Source organism: Gopherus flavomarginatus, chromosome 8, assembly GCF_025201925.1.
Source record: "Gopherus flavomarginatus isolate rGopFla2 chromosome 8, rGopFla2.mat.asm, whole genome shotgun sequence".
Taxonomy (NCBI): Eukaryota; Metazoa; Chordata; order Testudines; family Testudinidae; genus Gopherus; species Gopherus flavomarginatus.
The window spans coordinates 1,251,206-1,269,905 of NC_066624.1; the positions used below are offsets into that span (position 1 = coordinate 1,251,206).

General features: G+C 52.9%; 1 protein-coding gene across 7 annotated transcripts in view; it reads right to left on the reverse strand.

Annotated features, from left to right (window-relative positions):
* Nucleotides 1–18,700, reverse strand: part of DLG3 (discs large MAGUK scaffold protein 3) — a 185,201-nt gene that overhangs the window by 23,486 nt on the left and 143,015 nt on the right. For 5 of the 7 annotated variants that reach the window (XM_050964919.1, XM_050964918.1, XM_050964915.1 and 2 more), the window contains 4 exons: nucleotides 16,739–16,853; nucleotides 5,018–5,194; nucleotides 3,504–3,579; nucleotides 2,649–2,748 (listed from right to left, as the gene is read on the reverse strand). In XM_050964919.1, the coding sequence (XP_050820876.1) occupies nucleotides 2,649–2,748; nucleotides 3,504–3,579; nucleotides 5,018–5,194; nucleotides 16,739–16,853 (468 nt within the window). The remainder of the gene's footprint in view (nucleotides 1–2,648; nucleotides 2,749–3,503; nucleotides 3,580–5,017; nucleotides 5,195–16,738; nucleotides 16,854–18,700) is intronic. The other 2 variants (XM_050964921.1, XM_050964920.1) reach the window with 1 other exon arrangement.

Sequence of the window (18,700 nt, forward strand, 5' to 3'; positions counted from 1 at the left end):
CTACCCTGGGGCTGGCAGAGAATGGGCCTCAAACAAACAGACTTGACAGAGCCTAGAGGCAGGAAGTGAGTCCCCTTTAGTCATGAATTCCATTAGGTTCAGTTGTCCGATGCCACCCTCTAAAAGCAAGCCATCCCCCATCCAATGCTCCCAGACCACAAACCCTTCCAGGAGGGAAAGCAGCAAGCCAAGCCCCTTCCCCAGGGACTCTCCCAGACATGGCTCCCACTCCCCCACAAATCCCTACAACCACTGGTCACGGACATGTTGGTGCACCGTGAGCTGTGCACCCTGAGCAGAGGGAACGCTGGGATTTCACAATTCGCTGGCAGAGCCAAGAGAGGGGGCCTCCCTCCTAAGGAGGATTTGTATATTCATTTAGCCAGTGCAGTTTGGGCCTGTCCTATCTTAGTCATGACACCTGCAGCCACACACATATGCAGATGCATTTAGCAAGTGCACTGGGCAGCCAAATCACCAACCATCCTACGCCACAGGCCCTGGAGTATGCAGATGCACATACAGTTTTTATGGCTGAAGTCAGGCCCAGGAAGGAACAAGAGGTGTGCTGGACTCACCCAGAGCCAGATTTTTAGAAGAGCTCAGCAGGCTGGGTACTGAACTCGTTTGAAAATCGGGCTGCTCTCCCTCCATAAGCACAGCAGATGGAGGTCTGTGCCAGCAAGGCGAGACACTGTGCAGGTAGTGTGTGGACAGGCTCTTGGTCCTGGCCCCAGTTGCACTGAGCCGCAGAGCGGAGACCATTCTGAGCAGTGCCCCATGACATGGGAATACAGCACGGCAGGTGAGTTCGCTCTGCCTGGCTCCACCTCCTCTCCTACCTGTGAGGACCACAGCTATCTACACGGACACTGCCGACAAAGCACCCAATGTGTTACTGAAAGCTGATGATATGTAGCACGTGCAGAGGAAAGGCAGTGCCAGGTGAGCGGCCCTGCCACACAGAACAGAGTAGGAACACCTCCCTCAGTGGCTCCCTGGCCAGCAAACCCCTCTGTAGGAATACTTTGTAGGGGTGTGTCTTGAACCCTTCAGTTCCTCAGAGGAGCACAGTCCACACGCTTCTCTGACTGATCTGAATCGACTGTGCTTCCCTGCGCTGGCGTGCACAGCGCCCAGACTCTCTGCTGTTTTCACCACACTGACAACTTAACACATGCTCAGTTCAGCTGTTACTCTGTGAGAATGTGCTGGGGGGGGGGGGTAGCCTCTGACCGTCCTGGTCTCTCTGCTCCATTTGCCCCACTCTGAAGACCTTCCATTCAACACAGGGGGTTTGCTGGGGGTGTCAGAGCAGAGATCCTTGATCACAGCCATGCACCATCAGAGCATGGCCCCATCCAGGGTTTGTCCTTGTGTGGAGCTTCCTAGCTCCATGTGGGAAGCGGGATGGGTGAGACGCCATGAACAGATCTGACCTTCCAGCAGGGAGAGTGCAATGAGGCTGCTAGCCCGGGGTTCATGCCTTACCGCCCCCTTGGGAAATGGTGCCAGAGTCACTATGGAACGTGCTGCTGTCTCTGCAGGCAGCTGGAATTCCTCCAGAAAGGGAGCCAGGCACAGGACAGCTCTGCGGGCCACAGTGATTCGCCCACAGAGGTGGCTGGATTCACTACTCCTAATTGGTTCATGCAGATGAGCACTGCCAGGTTCTCACTATAGACGGCAACGCAGTTTCCCAATTCCAGGAGTGGGACAAGGGGCTGCAGCCACTCACACCTGCCCATTTACAACATTAAACACAAGCCTTTGAGCACCATATTCCCTCACCTTGTTCTGAGAGTGAAGAAAGGCAGAGCCCCTGGCGCATCAGGGAGAGCAAAGAAAAGCAGAGTAGAGGTTTGAGCATATGCTGAAAGTTGTGAAAGGATGAAAAACACCAAACAGCTGAGTGTGCGCCAGGCAGATCTCCATTGCCCAGAGTCTGGACAGAAATCCTGGGCCATGGCCAGAGGCAGCAGCTGGGAGAGGCAGTTTTGCTGACACAGCACCCGTGGCTGGGAGTCGGACACTAGGGAAGGGATGAGGCAGGTACGAGAGACGTCTCCGTCTCTACAGGCAGGCAGGCAGACCCGCCCGCCAGGGTTGGCTTTCCCCAGTGACACGGATTGTTCTGTGCGATCTCTATAATGCCAGCCATGGCTGTGATGGCCAGAGCCCAGCCTGAGTGCCACTGCCCCTGGAACAGCTTCAGAGGTGAGGGCAAGGCGGAATCTCTGCTTCCACCATTGCTAGGCAGCGGGAGAAGAGGCAACACTCCATCTGAGTCTCCTGAGCTTGGGAAACCATTGCAGGCTCTGGGTCTGTCTCTCAATACGGGTGGGAAGCCACTGGGACACTCAGGGAGGTGCAGCCAGAGCTTGGTAAGCAGTTTCAGAGGGACCCACTGGTCCCACAGCAAGTCCCATCCTGCCTCTATCTCCTTGCTGAACCAGTTCCAACGGAGAAGGTTCCCAGAACAGTTCTCAAAGGGTGGAGTTGTGCCGTTTGCAAGGGGATTCCCAGCTATTCTGAATGCAGGCTCTTTGGCGAGGGAAATGCACTCAGCCCAGCCCGCCACATGGAGCAGGTGCTGGGGTTTGGGTGGGGATTGCACACTTTGCCCTCTCTGGCCTGCGGCTACTTACGTTCCTGTCCGCTGCTCTCCTGGGCCAGGTTCTCTTTGCTCTTGTAAAATGGAAACTTTCGGGAGAGGCGGAAACTCTTTTTACGTTTCGTTTTGATCGACTGTGAAGAACGTGGAGATGGAAGGGAGGACAGAAAAAACAAATGGTGTTTAACGCATGCACGAAAAATTAAAATGAAGAGACAATGAGGATCTGCGGCAAGGCGATCACCCTCAAACGAAATCATGGAGATCACATGGAAACTATAATGCAGGAGAAAAATTAAGTGTAGAGAAGAATGTTTTAGGGATGTTGGAAGGTTGACTACCCAATCCGCTTTCCACCAGAGCGAGGCCGTGTCCCTAAAAGCCCCCTTCTCAGTCGGAAGTGTTGTTTATTAAGCAGCTAGGCTCTGACCTCCGGCCTCCCATCGTAGGGAAGGCTCATGTCCTTGTGCAAGATGGTCTGAGGTCAGCTCCACCCAGCCAGGGTGTTTTGCAATACACCTTTTATTCACAAGTGATCTGGGGCTTGACCACCAGCTTATGGGGTCACACACAGTGTCACAGGGAAGTCCTGCTACAATGTCAAGTGTCTTTGTTGAAATCTCCTGGCTGCCCCAGGCTGCCATCTCTGTAGATTTGTAGCCAAAACCCACATAGCCAGGGAGGGGATCTGCTGTGCAGTTTGAACAGAAGCCGAAGAAGCAGCCGAGCCACACACAACTTGAGTCCAACTGGTCTCAATTGCTCTCTACTCAGGAACACTCTGGCTATCTTCCCAAGTGAGACGCGTTACAACATTAGCCTCAGACGCTCCTTTGCCCCTCTAGCTTCCACCTCAGGCCATTCCGGGCCCCCCTGCTCTGGCACTTACCCTGTTGGACTCAATCATCCCAGTCCGGGCGTGAAACTTCACTGTTTTCAATCTTGCACGCTCCTTCTTTTCCACCCTGATTAAAGTCAAACAAGAGAAAGCCCTAGTTCATGTGTGCAGCTCGCTGCCCTGCCCCGCACCTCTCCACATGGTGCTTGCTGAGCTACATCGGTGGGCAGCAACGGGCAGAGGGTCACCGCCCCATCCATGCAATAAAGCTTCCTCCGGCACCCAACCCGCTGACCATGCCATCTGTGAGGACAGAACACTTGGGGGCGGCTCTGGGCCATTAAGCAGCTTCTGCTCTTAGCAACACTTTGATCAAGCAGCTTGTCATGAGTCTAACCAGCGCCAGGAACCTAGAGGAGAGAGGAGACAGTGGGGAGCCCAGCCCTCAACATGCTGATCAACTGAACAGTGTGCCCAACACGAAGAGCCTTTCAGGGGGAAAGAGGGGGCATGGGGCTGCCCTTTCCCAGGCACTCCCAAGGAAGGAGATGGATGGACAGACATGTTGCAGAGGCAAACAGCAGAACAGCTCACCTCTAGGAAGGATGAGGGTGAGGACACAGAAAGCCTCTCTCCTCCCCTCAGCTGGTCCCCCTGGAACTAGGAATGGGTCACAGCCCTCCCGTGTGCAGAGGCCGTCCAGGGAGCAAGCTCCACTAGAGGCTGAACTCTGCCCAGGCCTTCATGCCGTCGCACTGGAAAGCTGCCAAAAGGACATTCTCTGTCTCTGCAGACCAGGACCCTCCCCTCCCCCACCAGGCGGCTCCGGTTCTGCCAGCAAGAACTGAGTACTGCCCCTGCAGCAAGCAGAGCCCACCTGTACTCGCTGGCACCTGCACGTCCCAACCGCTCTGCCTGATGGCAGAGGGGAGCAAAACGTCGCTTCCATCTCACCCACCCCAGCATCTGTTTCGACATGAAACCCACAGAAACCACAAGCAGAGCTGGTGGTTAGCTGGTTTCTCCTCTCTCTGGGCTCTGTGGTTTCACATTGGATGGGACCTGGCTCACAGGCAAATCCTCGGCGGCACACAAGGCACAGGCTGCATGGCTCTGGCATCAGGGTCCTTGAGCTCCTCAGGGCTAACAGGGCTGGGGACTGCAACTCCCATTTTCAACCATGGCAGGGCCAGACTCTCATCGACTGAACAGGACCAACTGTTCTTCTCATCTCCTCAGCTGATCTTCAGGGAATTCACAGTCCAGGTTGCTTCAGGAGAAAGGGGCTCACTGCAGACCTATCAACAACCCCTGCTTCCTATTCACCCTGACCTTGATGGTGCACAGCCCCGCAGGGGACCAGCGAGAGCCGCCTTCCGGCAGCTGCCCGTGAGGGTGTCACATACACAACTGGGGATGGGAGTCACTGGCATCACCTCCACCAATGGCTCCTAGCAGCTAGAGCAGGTCCGTGCAATGCCACATAGGGGCACAGTCCCTGCGCTTGGCCAGATCCATTGTGGAGAATGCGGAGAGGGGAACAGGGCTGCTGCAGGGACACTCACCTTTTTTTGCTGGGGATGACCCCAATCTGCTCACTTTCTCCGTGGGGGGTCACTAGTCTCGCTTGCCACCACTCATCATCTGAGGCATTGATGACATGCAGAATGTCCCCATAGGAGAAGCTGAGACCCTGGCTTGGCAGGCAGCTGTCCCGGGTCCTGTCATAGTCAAAAAGGGCTCTGCAAAGGAACAGAAGGAGAAGTGAGACTCTCCCCTGCGGACAATGGTACAGGCAACTCCAGCAGGTGAGTCTGCCATAGCCAGTGGCTACTGGACAGCAGGTGGGTCAGACCAGGCGACATCCCATAACCTGCTGGGGCTCAGCTGGGCCCCCCCAAGAGAACCCGAGGCTGAAGTTACACGTTTGGGATCCTCAGTAACCAGTTCATTCCTTATTCACACCTGGCTCTGCTGTGAGGACCTCTCCCAGCTTGAGACATTGACCCACGTGGTGAGGCATTTCCTGGGCAAGTGATACCCCTGCTACTATAAAATTGGAGGCCCTCTTGTCCCACTGTAGCCCAACCCAGCGGGACCCTCTGACCAATGCTGTGTCCCCCTTGCTCAGAGGGAAGGGAGGCCAGAGATGTGAACAGCACATTGAGAAGATAAATTGTAAAAACTCCTGCAAGCTTCCAGGATCTCTGGTTTCCTAGTAACACAGAGCAGGTGGGTTTATTTAACCTGCCAGGGTCTCTCTGACATCCCATAACTTCTTCAAGCAGTTTCAGCCCTGACCAACATTAATGATAAAACATCTGCACTGTCCATACACACCACACTCAGGCTTCCCTCTCCAAGGGAAGATGGAAAAATTCACTGTAGATGGTCACCTATGAGCTCCCCTTGCTGATGAAGTATCATAACAGGCCAGACACCAGAGACTCATGGTGAGGGGTTCTCCTCAATCACAAGAGAAGCCCTCCCAATGTGCTTGTAGAAATGTAAATTGGCTGAAACATGAGAAGAAACTGGAGAAGTAGCGTATATACTCATTCATAAATCGAATATTTTTGGTAAAAAAGTGATGCATCAAAGAGCAGGGGTCAGCTTATAAACAGGTCTACACCAAATTTTGATGATTTTAAATTCTATGGAAACACTGACTACCTAATACACTGTCGTTCTGTTTACCTGGAGCGTTCACAGGCATGGAGCCCCTCGGCTCCCTATGGTCACAGTTCGCCATTCCCAGCCAATAGGAGTTGTGGGAAGTGACGTGCCACTTCCCGCAGCTCCCACTGGCTGGGAACGGCAAACCGTGGACACTGGGAGCTGAGGGCTCCATGCCTGCAGATGCTCCAGGTAAACAAAACGTCCAGGCCCGCTAGCGGCTTACCCTAACGGGCCAGGAGCCAAAGTTTGCCAACCCCTGAGATATAGGGTCAGTTTATGAAGATGTCATACACTTTTTGTTATTTTTACCTAACAATCTTCGGGGGTCAACTTATAAACGAATGGGCTAATGAACGACTATATACGGTAATAACCAGCAAGATGCCACCCTTGCTCTCATTGTTTACCACCACCAGTATCCCTGGATGCAAGAGGAACCTCGAATTGCAGGAGGAGGAGGAGGAAGGGAGAGACTTGAGGCTTTGGCGCTCAGAACACAGTTGCAGAGTACGTGCAGTTTGGGCTTCTTTTGTTTCTTGAGATACCTGAACCATGGACCAAAGATCCCAAATGCTGGCATCAGCCTCGCTGTGAGTGCTCATCCTACGGAGCTGGTTGCCAGCCTGCCTTATTAGACAAGAGGGACACATGTGACTTTTGAAGACACTTCTTTTTTGTAGCTTCTTGAATTAATTGTGTTACAACACTAAGTCGTGCTCCCTGCTCTGGTGATTTAATAGCAGGAGGCTGTACTGAGCTTGTTCTGTCTCAGCCCAGATTTCCTTGATGAAATTACTGATAGAAGAAAGCAGATCATCTCTGATCTCCCTTTCATGGAGACCCACTATCCACAGGTTCCTTCCTCTTGCTCCATCCACCAGGCCTGTCAATTCTTCCTTGAGCCAATCACTTGCATTTGTTTTTTACCGATTCAACCTGTGGCTAGAGATTCTCTGCCTTCAATACCCCCAATCCAGCAGAATTTCTTGAGAAAGTCATGTGCCAAACCAGCTCCAGTTACAGTCACTCTTTCATGCAGTGTCATTTGTTCAGAAGATACATGGGCCTTTTTGCATGTCTATGAACATTTTTTGTATTGCAGCATCAGGGTTTCCATCCTCCCTGCTTGGGGCCCAGAAAGGCTAGGAAGGGCCCATTCCACATCAGAACTGTCTCCCCACACCTGCTTCCCTGCCCTGGGTTTGAAGAAGTTGCCATTTAATATTTTGGATGGGATAAAAGAAGTCCTGAGGGTGCCGTTCCACTCCTAATCAGCTGAGAAGCTAGCAGCTTTCTTCCCCTGGCTCCTCCCCCAGGACCTCTCCTTAGGAAGCTTTAGGCTGGCTACATACAGTATGCGACACAGCAAAAGCCAAATGGCTGTAACCTACATTGTGTGTGCAATTATTAACTGAGAAACTTTACCAGAGCAATAAAGCTGAAGCCAGTGCATGCCAAGGAATGCCACAGTTAAAACATGAGAGAGAAATACTAAATATCACAACACACATTCTAAAAGCAACTCAGCTCTTGCGCTTGCCAACTTCAACCCACCCGTGTCCAAAACCCATTCCTCCTGCATCATAACCCTTCCCAAAATAGGCGACTTCAGTCAGCTGCACTCCACACATAACCCACAGACTGTCCTCCAGTTCCACACCTACTACCGGCCAGGTATACCTACTCTCCATGTAGAGACCGCACAACCCTCTCCTATCCCAACTACCCACTATGATCAAAGAGACCCGCCGTATTCTTCATGTGTATTCCAGAAACAGCTTCCTCCCACACAGAGCAGAAGCCCCAGTCTAGCAGTCAGGACAGGGAGGACAGCAGCAGTGTTCTCTCCTTATTTGCCCTTTGGATGTGAGTCAGATAGCTCTGCACCCATGTACGCTGCAGAACTCAAAGTAGACCTGTTCTCCAAGCCAGGCTGGTACATTGCTCATTGAGCAAGGAGGAGAGAAGGGAATTGTCTTTACTCTGTGGCTCTAGAGCAGAATTAGACTCCAGTAGTTTCCTGCACAGACTCTGGCTCCGGCTTAATCCCAGGCCTCTAACTCATCTCAGAATCACTTCACCTTCTCTCATGCAGAACTGGTCCTACACAGAGCTCCACAGCCTGATGGCCTACACCACACACTAATGACTGTCCTAGTCCCTAATAACTCTGCTCACTGACCAGCTGGGTTGGGCACTAGCTTCCCAGGATGATTAGCCAAGTAGTAATTTGGGCTAGACAGTTTAGACAGCTACAGTGTCAAGTCAGAGTAACAAAACCGTTTGAGTGATTTTCTCCAAACTTCCAAGGAACCTTTCCTCGCCATTATCTTCTGAATTACTGGGGAGCGGTGGGGGCTAAAACCAGAGCTTCTAAGAAAAACTTGAGTTGTTGCTGTCCTTTTAAAGATCTAGTCTTTCTAGTTTTCACATCCAGCCTTCAAGCCCCAGACAACGTTTGTGCATTTACAATCACATTCCTCTATTCTTAATGTGTTCGTCTCTCCCCTGTTGCTGTGAGAGCCCCCCAAGACAAGAGGGGAAGCAGTGACTGGCTAGACACAGCCTACTGTCACACACAGGAAACACGCTGAGGCCAGAGAAACTCTTTTCTTTCTCTAATCACTTTCAGTTCCAGGAACATGAGATGAGGCTTATAACAGTGGAAGGTACAAATGTCTCAGTGTGATTTTTTTACACTGACTGCGTCCTTTAACTAGGGCTCCATGGATCACAAAGCAACAGGCCTGCGGTGTGTCTCAAGTAGCTTTCTCCCAAACCATTCCTTCAAAAACATTTCCCTCCTGTGTATAAAAGGAGTGTCTCATCTCCTTCCCCTGAACACTAACCTGGAGGGGGATCTATTGCGGCAGTGTGGGGAACCCTGTGACAGCGATGAGTCTGGCATGGCTGGGGTCAGGAGAGCAACACTTGTCCCTTGGGTGCACCCCAGCTGGTAACCGCTGACCCAATGACTAAGTCGTGCAGACCCTCTGAACCAGTGCAGTCACTAGAATGTGGCTCCCTCTCTGGTCTCTCACACCTCAATCTCGGCTCCCTGGCTATGTTCTTTCTGTGGGATCTTTATTTCCAATGAGCACGACAAGGTTTCAGCTGGAAAGACCCAGGAAAAACTCAAGGCACTAGCAACTGAGACATGAATGTCTCAATAACCGCAATCCAACCCTGCCTCCACAGTGCCATTCCATTGCCACTCTTCAGAGCAGATCTGGGAGCTCAGGGGCTCACCGTGCCCTTTCAAAATTGGAGCCTGCGCCTTCAGATGCCAGCTCATATATGCAACCTTGAAAGGAAGCCTCATGCTGTGTTTGGAGAGAAATTCCTCAGGATCCACCCCAGAAAAACCCTATGCTCCAAGCACAAGTGCAGGGAAGCCAGGTGGAGAAGCAGAAGTGAGTGAATCAGATGTCCATGCTCTGTACCTAGCCACCGGTGCGATATTCACCCCTGCTCTAGTGGTGCTGCCATCAGGAAAGCCCTTCGGGACACCTGGGATTCCCCGCAGAGCTGGTCACAATGCCCCAGCATCCAGGGAGAGGAAAGAGATTCCCATTTACAGCCCCTTCACACAGCAACTACTACAGCACAACCAGGCTGGGGAGAGTGAGTGATCAGAGCCAGCTGAATGGGCATTTCTGGACTATAGCAGAGGGGATAAGGCACTTCAACATCCCAGACAACTCCTGGAAGCAAAAGCACTTGTCCTATGACTCTGCTACCATCTGACACCATCTACACCAGCGATGTTAAAACTTGGGGGTCCCTGCTGTGAGTGAGACAGGAACCATCTACATTAGAGAGTGGGGGTTGGGAACTTCACAGAAAACCCCAGCAGAGCCGCAGCTTACTGCCTCTGTCCAGTTTTACGCATCCCAGATAATCCAGCCCCAATCTGTCTCCTGGGAGACCATTCCAGGCAACAACAGACAAGCCACATCCGAAAACACACTTCTTTTTTGTTCAGCAGTAAACCTGGGACTAGGAATTCAAGTCAACATGTCAGACGTAACTTCCCCTGCCTCACGCCCTGCACTTAGAGTGAGGGAGCCAACAGCAGAAAATTGCAGGGTCATTTTAGCTAAGAGCACATAACCCCCAGAGAGGTGGAACTTTTGAAGCCAATGGATTAAGGCGGTGTGTGTGGCTGGCAGAGCCTGCTTGGGAGCAGAGTGATTAGAAATATAAAGAAATGTGAGAGCCCAGGAGAACTGGTCAGGCAGGTTCCAGAGTAAACACAGGCCCTTTGAGCATTTCTTCAGTCTCCAAGCTGTGAACTTGCTGCACACACACACACACACACACAGAATGTACATGCAAAAACCACACCATCTCTGCCTTTAAACACAGGGAGCTAGGGAGTTGGCTGGATATATTACTACAGGGTAAATCCAGTGGCTCACAAAGGAATTAACTAAGCTGAGTCCAGCCACCCGATGCTCAGCAGGACAAACATGACCAAAGAACTATTCCTCTCCCGTGAGACCAACACAGGGAGAACAACAGCTAGTGATGCTTACACAGCCAAGGCGCTGAATCCTGGCTACAAGACAGGATCAGTTTAGAGAAAGGCGTTGCTACATTTCTGGCCATACAGCTGTGCACACACTGCTCTGTGAAGGTACGTCTGCACTGCAGTTAGACACCCGGGGCTGGCCAGTGCCAGCTGACGGGCTAATGGACTCAGGCCCTCAGCCCCATGTAAATATTTGGGCTTGGGAGTTCTGGGACCCTCCCACCTCACAGGGTCCTAGAGCCTGGGCTCCAGCTCAAGCCTGAGTATCTACACCACAATTCAACAGTCCCTTAGCCTGAGCCCAAGTCAGTTGGTGGCCAGCCAGGGGTTTTTAACTGCAGCATAGACATACCCACTATGTCCATGTTAGATCATCCAGTGCATGGTCAACAGGGTGCGCCTGGGGGGAGCCAGGCAGTGTTCAGAAGAGCTGTTATGGCTTGAAGAGATGCTCTGTGCAACAGCTCAGCTACCCTCGTGTGTTAGGAGAAACTGCTGATGCCCTGCAGAGCCAAAAGAGATTTGGGAAAAGGGAACTGGGCCCCAGACTGGCTCAAAGAGCAACCCAGCTGTCCGACCTACCTACCTAGGATACTCCCGAGGGGTCTGTCACCTTGCTATCTCAAGGGTTAATTGGTCTGAGCCTGCAGAGGCACCTGGGCAGACCCAAAGGTGGCAAGGTACTAATGAGAATGCCAGCACTCTGGCAACTAGCAGTACAGCAATACTGCTCTGTGGCTGAGGCAGGCATCACTTTGGGGAGGGTCTGAGGACAAAAAGCTGTATACAGGTTTCACTGAGAGCTGCATCTGACCTGCAGAATCTGCATGACCGTGACAAGACAGGAGAAGGAATGCTGCTAGTGGGCCTCAGGGGGAGTTTAACGCTGACAGCTAGAAGGTTGAGTGCCAATCCCAGGCAGGATTCGCAGATCTGATGCAGAACATGGAGCCGCGCTCTAAGGCCTCGCCTACACTAGGTGCGCATTAGTGCCCATCGGCGGCCAACAGAAGCATTCTTAAGTTTACATCAAGACTGGTTGTTGTTCTAACGCATACCGTGTGCAGGCAGAGGATGCCCCAATCTCTGCAGAGTCAGACACCTGAGGGCAGGGAGGAGAAACCGTGGTTCTATGAATCAGTGATACCAGGCTGCGCTGCACTGCCCTCCTCCTCGAGTGCTTTTTTTTTTTTTTGCGGGGGGGTGGGGGGGCCGCCGGCAAACAGACCCCACTCTGGAAATGAGCTGCCTTATGTCTAGGATTAAAGCAAAAAGCAGACCCATGGAGAGCACCCACAACAGGGATCCACAAACGGGCACGACACACTTGATTAATCCTGGATCTCAGCCAGGGCCCCAGACCATACACACAGCACGGCCGAAAGCTGCACGCCACCATTTCCAAAGTGGCTTAGGGATTCTAGGTGCCCTATCTGAGACTCTGCAAGGCCTGATTCTTGGGGGCAGTAGATGGGGTGATCAGTGTTTCCTGACAATCAGATAAAAGTCTTGACCTCAGAATGCACACAAGGCTGCCGTGCTCTGTGAGTGACAGCAATTGTCGGGGGTCTCCAACACCAGCCCTGCGGAAAGGCCAGATGCCCTAGAAGGAAGCCACCCTCTTCAGCTGCATTGCAATTGCCAGGCTGGAGCAGAACTATGGGCATCCAGCTCAGTACCCCAGTACCAGATGTCCCTGGGGCACCTGGGCTTTGGAGCAGGAACAGAAACTAGAGCATTCAACGTAGCAAGAGGGTCAAGGCAGGGGCAGCACAGTGGTTGGTCCCTGGCCTCACTTCCAGTATGTTTTACATCTATTTCCTGGTCCAGGTAAAGCCTTATCCAGTATCTCTGGAGCCAGTTCAGATACACTTTGCCTCTTGGGGCATCACAGGGCTGGCACTGGGGTGTGATGTCCCATGAGTCTATTCATACTGACCTATATCTCACAAGGGGAGGGGGACCCCCAGTGTGCATTAAACTATGGCACAATCACATTATCTTACAGAGAAGTTTAAGGGGTGACTTGATTGCAGTCTAAAAGTACCAACACTGGGAACAAATATTTAATAATGGGCTCTTCAATCTAGCAGAGAAAGGTCTAATGTGATCCAGCGTCTGGAAGTTGAAATCAGACAAATCCAGATGGCAAATTTTGACAGTGAGAGTAATTAACCATTGGAACAGTTTACCAAGGTGCATGATGGATTCTCCATCACTGACAATTTTTAAATCAAGATGGCCTGTTTTCCTAAAAGCTCTGCTCTAGGAACAGTTTTGGGGCAGGCCTCTGGCCTGTGTTATACAGGAGGTCAGACTAGATGATCACAATGGTCCCTTCTGGCCTTGGAATCTATCAGTCCATAAACCAGCTTCAGAGAGAAAGACAGGCACTTGTGCACAGCTCACCAACAGCAGGGGAGGTCTGGGGTATCCACAGCCAGGGAATGCAGGTGTGTTCATTTCAAGAATGGGGGGTTATTTCCTGCTCTGGAAGACAATGGGGTAAGCGTTTCCCCTACTGATGTCATGCCATGTACTGTGGGATTGCCTCGGAGGACTGACTAAGGCAGTTTGGCAGCAAACCTTGTAATTACTGTCCTGTCCACAGCACGACAGCTCAACCAGTTTCATCTAAATCGTGCTCGAAACTACCCCACCCAGAAGGGCTGGGGCAGGGCTCTTCAAGACAGGTGTAAAATGGCTTTGAGAAGTGTGGTCACAAACCACAGGAACCACTGACAGTCTGTGACCGAGTACAGTTTAACCAGACTGCCATTAATGGGTGGTTAGAGATGAACCAGGGGAGGGGCAGGCTGAGGTTAAAAATCATGCCATTTCAGTCACTTAGGCTAGTATGCATCTATGCATCCCAGTAGGAAGGAGTGGAGTGGTCACCTGAACCACATCCCAGGAACAGCCCTTTCCAGAGGGAAGGCAGATGTACACGCCAGCTCCTGTTTGGCCCAAGGGGGACGCTGCACGACCTCCCTGCAAGGCCTGACACCTGGCAGACAGAGAACAGTACAGACTGATGGGAGGCTGACAGCTCCGCACTGGGACGTTCTCTTGTACAGTATCAGAGGAGTAGCCGTGTTAGTTGGGATCTGTAAAAGCAGCAAAGAATCCTGTGGCACCTTATAGACTAACAGACGTTTTGGAGCATGAGCTTTCGTGGGTGCATCCGACGAAGTGGGTATTCACCCACGAAAGCTCATGCTCCAATATGTCTGTTAGTCTATAAGGTGCCACAGGACTCTTTGCTTCTCTTGTACAGGTGTAGCTCCTCTCCTTGCCGCTTCCTCAGGTGCCCCAGGCAGTTTGGGTGAGCAGAGTGAGAGGGAAAGATAATTCTCTCCTGGCTAGTCACCATCACTCAGGGCATGTCTACATTACGCACTGGATCGACGGGCAGCAATCGACCCCTGAATCCTCTCCCATCAACTCTCGTACTCCATCAGGGGGAGAGGCACAGGTGGAGTCGACGGGTGGGTGTCAGCCGTCAACTTACCACAATGAAGACATTGCGGTGAGTAGAGTTAAGTACATCAACTTCAGTTGTGTTATTCACGTAGCTGAAGCTGCGTAACTTGCATTGACCCTCCCCTGCCCCATGTAGACCAGACCTAAGGGAGCCAACCTGCCTTTCCATTTGCTGAGCACGGCGGTGAACTGCCCACCAACCCCCATGCCCTTCCACAGCTCAGCTCCCAGAACCAGACCACGATACTGCACCCACAAGCCACCCCTGGTCACCACCACCTTCAGCACCCAGCACTTTGGTGCGCCAGTCAGCACAGCAGCTCCTGCCGTTTACGATGACATACCCCAGTCCCCACATGCAGCTCAGCTCGGCCTCCCAGGGCTGGACCCGAAAGGAGAGGGTGACAGCATGACCAGGGCCTGGAAATACCAAGGGGTGCATCAAACCACAGCTTATTTAGCACCAGCCCTGCACCTTTTAATTACAAGCCCGAGAGGGAAAATGCCAGTCCTCAGGGAAGCGACTATCAGAGACAGATAACTTACACAGCAGGGCCAGAGTCCCTGCCAGCAGTGGAACCAGCACTCCTGGGAGCTCCACTGGCTCTGCTCTCCCCTGGCTGGAGTGCTACAAGACAGTGAGCAGCTCGCCCAGATAGCCCCACCCAGGACCCTTTCCTGGCAGCCCTCATGGAGCTAAGGTACAGCAGAGACTGTGGACTAGAGCCATCAGGAGAACTGGACCCCCTTGCTTAGTGACTCATCAGTGAGGTCCCCATGCTAGAGGAGGGGAGGTATGGCAGAGCCCTACAGGCATGTCACGCTCTACACAGCTGAAGCAGCCTGTGTCACTCACACAGCCCTGGGCTAAAGAGAAGTGGACATGGCTGGATCCGTGGAAGGGGAGCCCACGGTGCTGCAGCAGGGATCTGGGAGGGGGAGGGATAAAAGGGCTATAGCAGCTGTCACTTAACTCATCTCATTCCAAACTTGGCTCTGACCCATAAGCATGTCCAGGGATCAAAGCGATAATCCAGCTAAGAGCTCCCCTCCCATCCACCCAGATCCTGCCTCAGGGATGTGGTGGGGGTGGGAGGAGTCCCACAGAAAGCATCCTACACCCTGACCACAGCCCCTGGGGGTGCAGCAGCAGTAAGAGCCCCAGCACAGATCTCCAGTCCCTCCCCCTCAGGGTATGAACCCACACCCCCAGCTGCAGCCAGCAGAAATTCCCTTTGCATTGCATGCCAAGGTGAGCTCTGGGGGTTTTACATCTTCCACAGCATCCACTGCAGTCTCTGCCTGAGCAGGGCTCACTGCACCATGGGGTTGGCTTGCTACATGCAGCGAGCTGGGATGTGCACCAACTTCTGAGAGTCACCTGCCTGCCCTCCCTGTCCCAAGTGCCTCCTATGGGAAAATGCAGAGAAGACAGATCTCAGACATCAGGATTCCAGGTCAGTGCTCACTCCAGCCCCTGGCAGCCTCACTTGAATTTCTCCTCCCACTTCCTATTGGTCCTTTTAGTCTCAAGTGGCCCACTCCCTGGAGAGTCAGAGACAACGCTGCCCTGAGCCTGGATCTGCCACAGGCTCTGTGCAAAGAGCCCAGCACCAGGAAGCGGGTGCATCTCAAAAAGGGGGATCTAGAGATTCAATGCAACGCAAAGCCTACCTCAGTGCAACATTAGGGCTTGGTATTATAGGCAGCAAAGTCACAGCTCCCTCAGCAACATGCACTTGGCCTCATGCCTCCCGCGCAGTCTGTATGGAGGGCTATAGTGAGGCAAAGGTTGGACAGCACAGACTCTGCACAGGTACACGGACCTAGCCTGGACTGCTGTGGAAGCCAGAGTGCTGGGTTGAATTGTTAAGCTACAAGGTTGCACTTAGGTTCTATTTCCCCTACGGCCTGGGGACCAGAGACATTTCTAGGAAGACAGGTTCACTTGAGCAGCCAAGCTCCCTCCTCCCTAGGTTAAGGAGGGTGATGAAGCTTACAGCCTGCAGGGCCCTCAGTGGGCTCCAACAGAACTGCATTTGTCAGCCAGCTTCTGCTCAGGTCTGGCCAGAAAGGAGCCCCTTGCTGAGGGCACGTGTGCGCCACGGCAGGGGACTGCCTCTCTGGACTGTAAAAAGCCACCTTGCCCTCTGGTGAGGAGAAAACTCTCCCGGGGGTTCTGCAAGCAAAGGGCAGAGATTCTCCCCAGAGACTGGCCTGGTATAAACACTCAGAAGTGGGGCCTAAGCTGCAATGGCCTCTGCCCAGCAGGAGCTAGTCACTGCAGAGGGCCCCCCCAGTAGGTGACTCCAAAGGGCGGACGGAGCACCCGACACATCACTGCAGCAGGGGTGGGGCACTGCATCAGTCACAACAGCCTCACGCTGCAGTTTACCAAGTGAAGGCTTGGGGTGAAATCCTGGACCAATGAAGTCAATGAGAGTTTTGCCTTTACTTCAGTCGGGCCAGGATTTCACCCTTAGCATCTGAACTAGGTCACCCAAACCTCAGCAGCCCTGGGGTTGGGGGTGAGGGTTCCCTGCAGCCCTCTCCTTGTGAGCCTGGGAAAGGGGGAGGAAGTGCACCTTACCGGACATAGAGAGATCTCTTCTCGCTTGTCCGGAGAGAGCCCGACCCAGAGCTCATGCTGCTGTTCATCATTTGTTCTCTTAAATCGTGGATTTTGGATTCAAAACGGCTGTACTCTGTGGAGAGAAAGGGATGGTTAGTGAAGGGAGGGAGCTGGCCTGTCATACCCCCACCAAACCACCCCGGTCCCTCCCACGGAGAAGGGAGAAACAGAAAGCATGTTCTGAGGTTAAAGCAGCTTCATAGAAAGGGGGCAGCTGCAGCCCAGCTGGAGGGAACACAGCTTCTCTCGGACCCAGGGAGGATGAAACTGCAGCATCAAACCAGATGCATCTCTCTGCTAAGATGTGTGAACACAAAGTGCAGGCACAAGACGCACAGAGCAGGCGCTGCCTCCTTAGCCCCAAATCTAGTCTATCTGCAAAACAGCTATTTCTCTGCATTGGGGAGGGAACCCCACCGCTTGCCATCCTCGAGTGCAGATCCAAGAGCTGAGCAGAGAGCTGCCAGCAGGCATGTGGGCCAGGTGCTCCCAAACTGATCACCTTTCCAGTGCGGGGCCTGACCCACCTGAAGAGAGGGGCATGCTGCACAGAGCACTTCCTGCTGCAGAGAATGGAACCAAGCATCTTAGTGCTGGGCCAGCCAGCTGGTGGCAGGAGCCATTGCACCCTCTGGGGACTGTGCAACAGCCCAGTGTGAGGGGCTCTCATTGCTGCTCCCAAGCCAGCTACTCCCCAGTAGCAGCAGAGACTCATTACCAAAGCATTTCAAAGGAAGGAATGACCAACCTTAGTCACTTAACTCACCCCCGCAGGTGGATAGTATGGAAAGATAACCGCCTAGCTAAGAGAAAGTCCTGCACAGCTCTGGGCTCACAGCCGCACCGGAGCTGGGCTCACTCTCCAGTTCTAAAGGCCTCCCTAGTTTGGGGACCCACTTGGAAGCAGCCCCTCAGCCTGTCCCTCCGCCAGCCGGGTGTCAGTGTACATACAGGCAGCTGGGATGGGGTGACTTGGGAAGAACCAAAGCCAAGCCTCAGCTCTGAGAAGGAAGGAGGATGAACATGACAAATTCACTGCATATCCCCCCACCCCGCCAAGAACCATAGAAGCTGAACAGTAACTCACTGGCTGGGGAGAGCTCCAGAGAAACTGGCAAGACCGTGCAGTGAGCTGCTTGCAACCTCGTTCCTAACACCTGACACTCCTCCCAGCTCCCTCATCAGACGCCAGGCTGACCTACAGCTGGGTGTAAAGGTCAGGGAAGGAAGGCAGAGGGTGGAGACAAGGGTTCTGCTCACCAGAAGCAGCTTAAGAGAAATTTGCTCCTGTGCTGCCACTCACTCTGCTAGGGGATTTCTGAGCATTTGCACAGTGAACAGTGGGACTGAGACCCTGCCCCATGCCACTGTACTCTCCTCTCACTAGCACCATCCCTCAAAGTCTCATTTGGGGGGAGGAGGAAGCTCCCTCAGGGGCAGTAAAGAAAGGAAGCCGCTGATCTAGCCATAGCACAGCAAACACACAAAGTCACTTCCTGCTGGGGATACAAAATCTTAACTTTAGCTACTGGGTCACGGTTATTTTTAGTAAAAGTCATGGACAGGTTGCATCTCAGAAGCCTGCAACTTATCCATGGGGGAGAGAGGGACTGACAGTCTAAGCCCCAACTGGGGTGGGCGGGCGGCTCACAGCTCCTCCGGCCCTGCAGCTGCAGGCAGCAGGGGCTGCAGCAGTCACATAGGTCATGGAATCCATGATGAAATCGTATCCTTTTACCAACAGCCCACAAATCCTATGAGAAAGAGACACCCTCCTGCACCGGCATAGCAGGCACTCCCGGGGAAACATCTGCCCAGGCCATCTGCCAAGCTCAGAAAAGCGGTGTCCTTACCATCGCATATACAGGCCCTTTCTGCCTCTTTCCAGTATGGAGGCACCATTCACATATGTTGAAAACA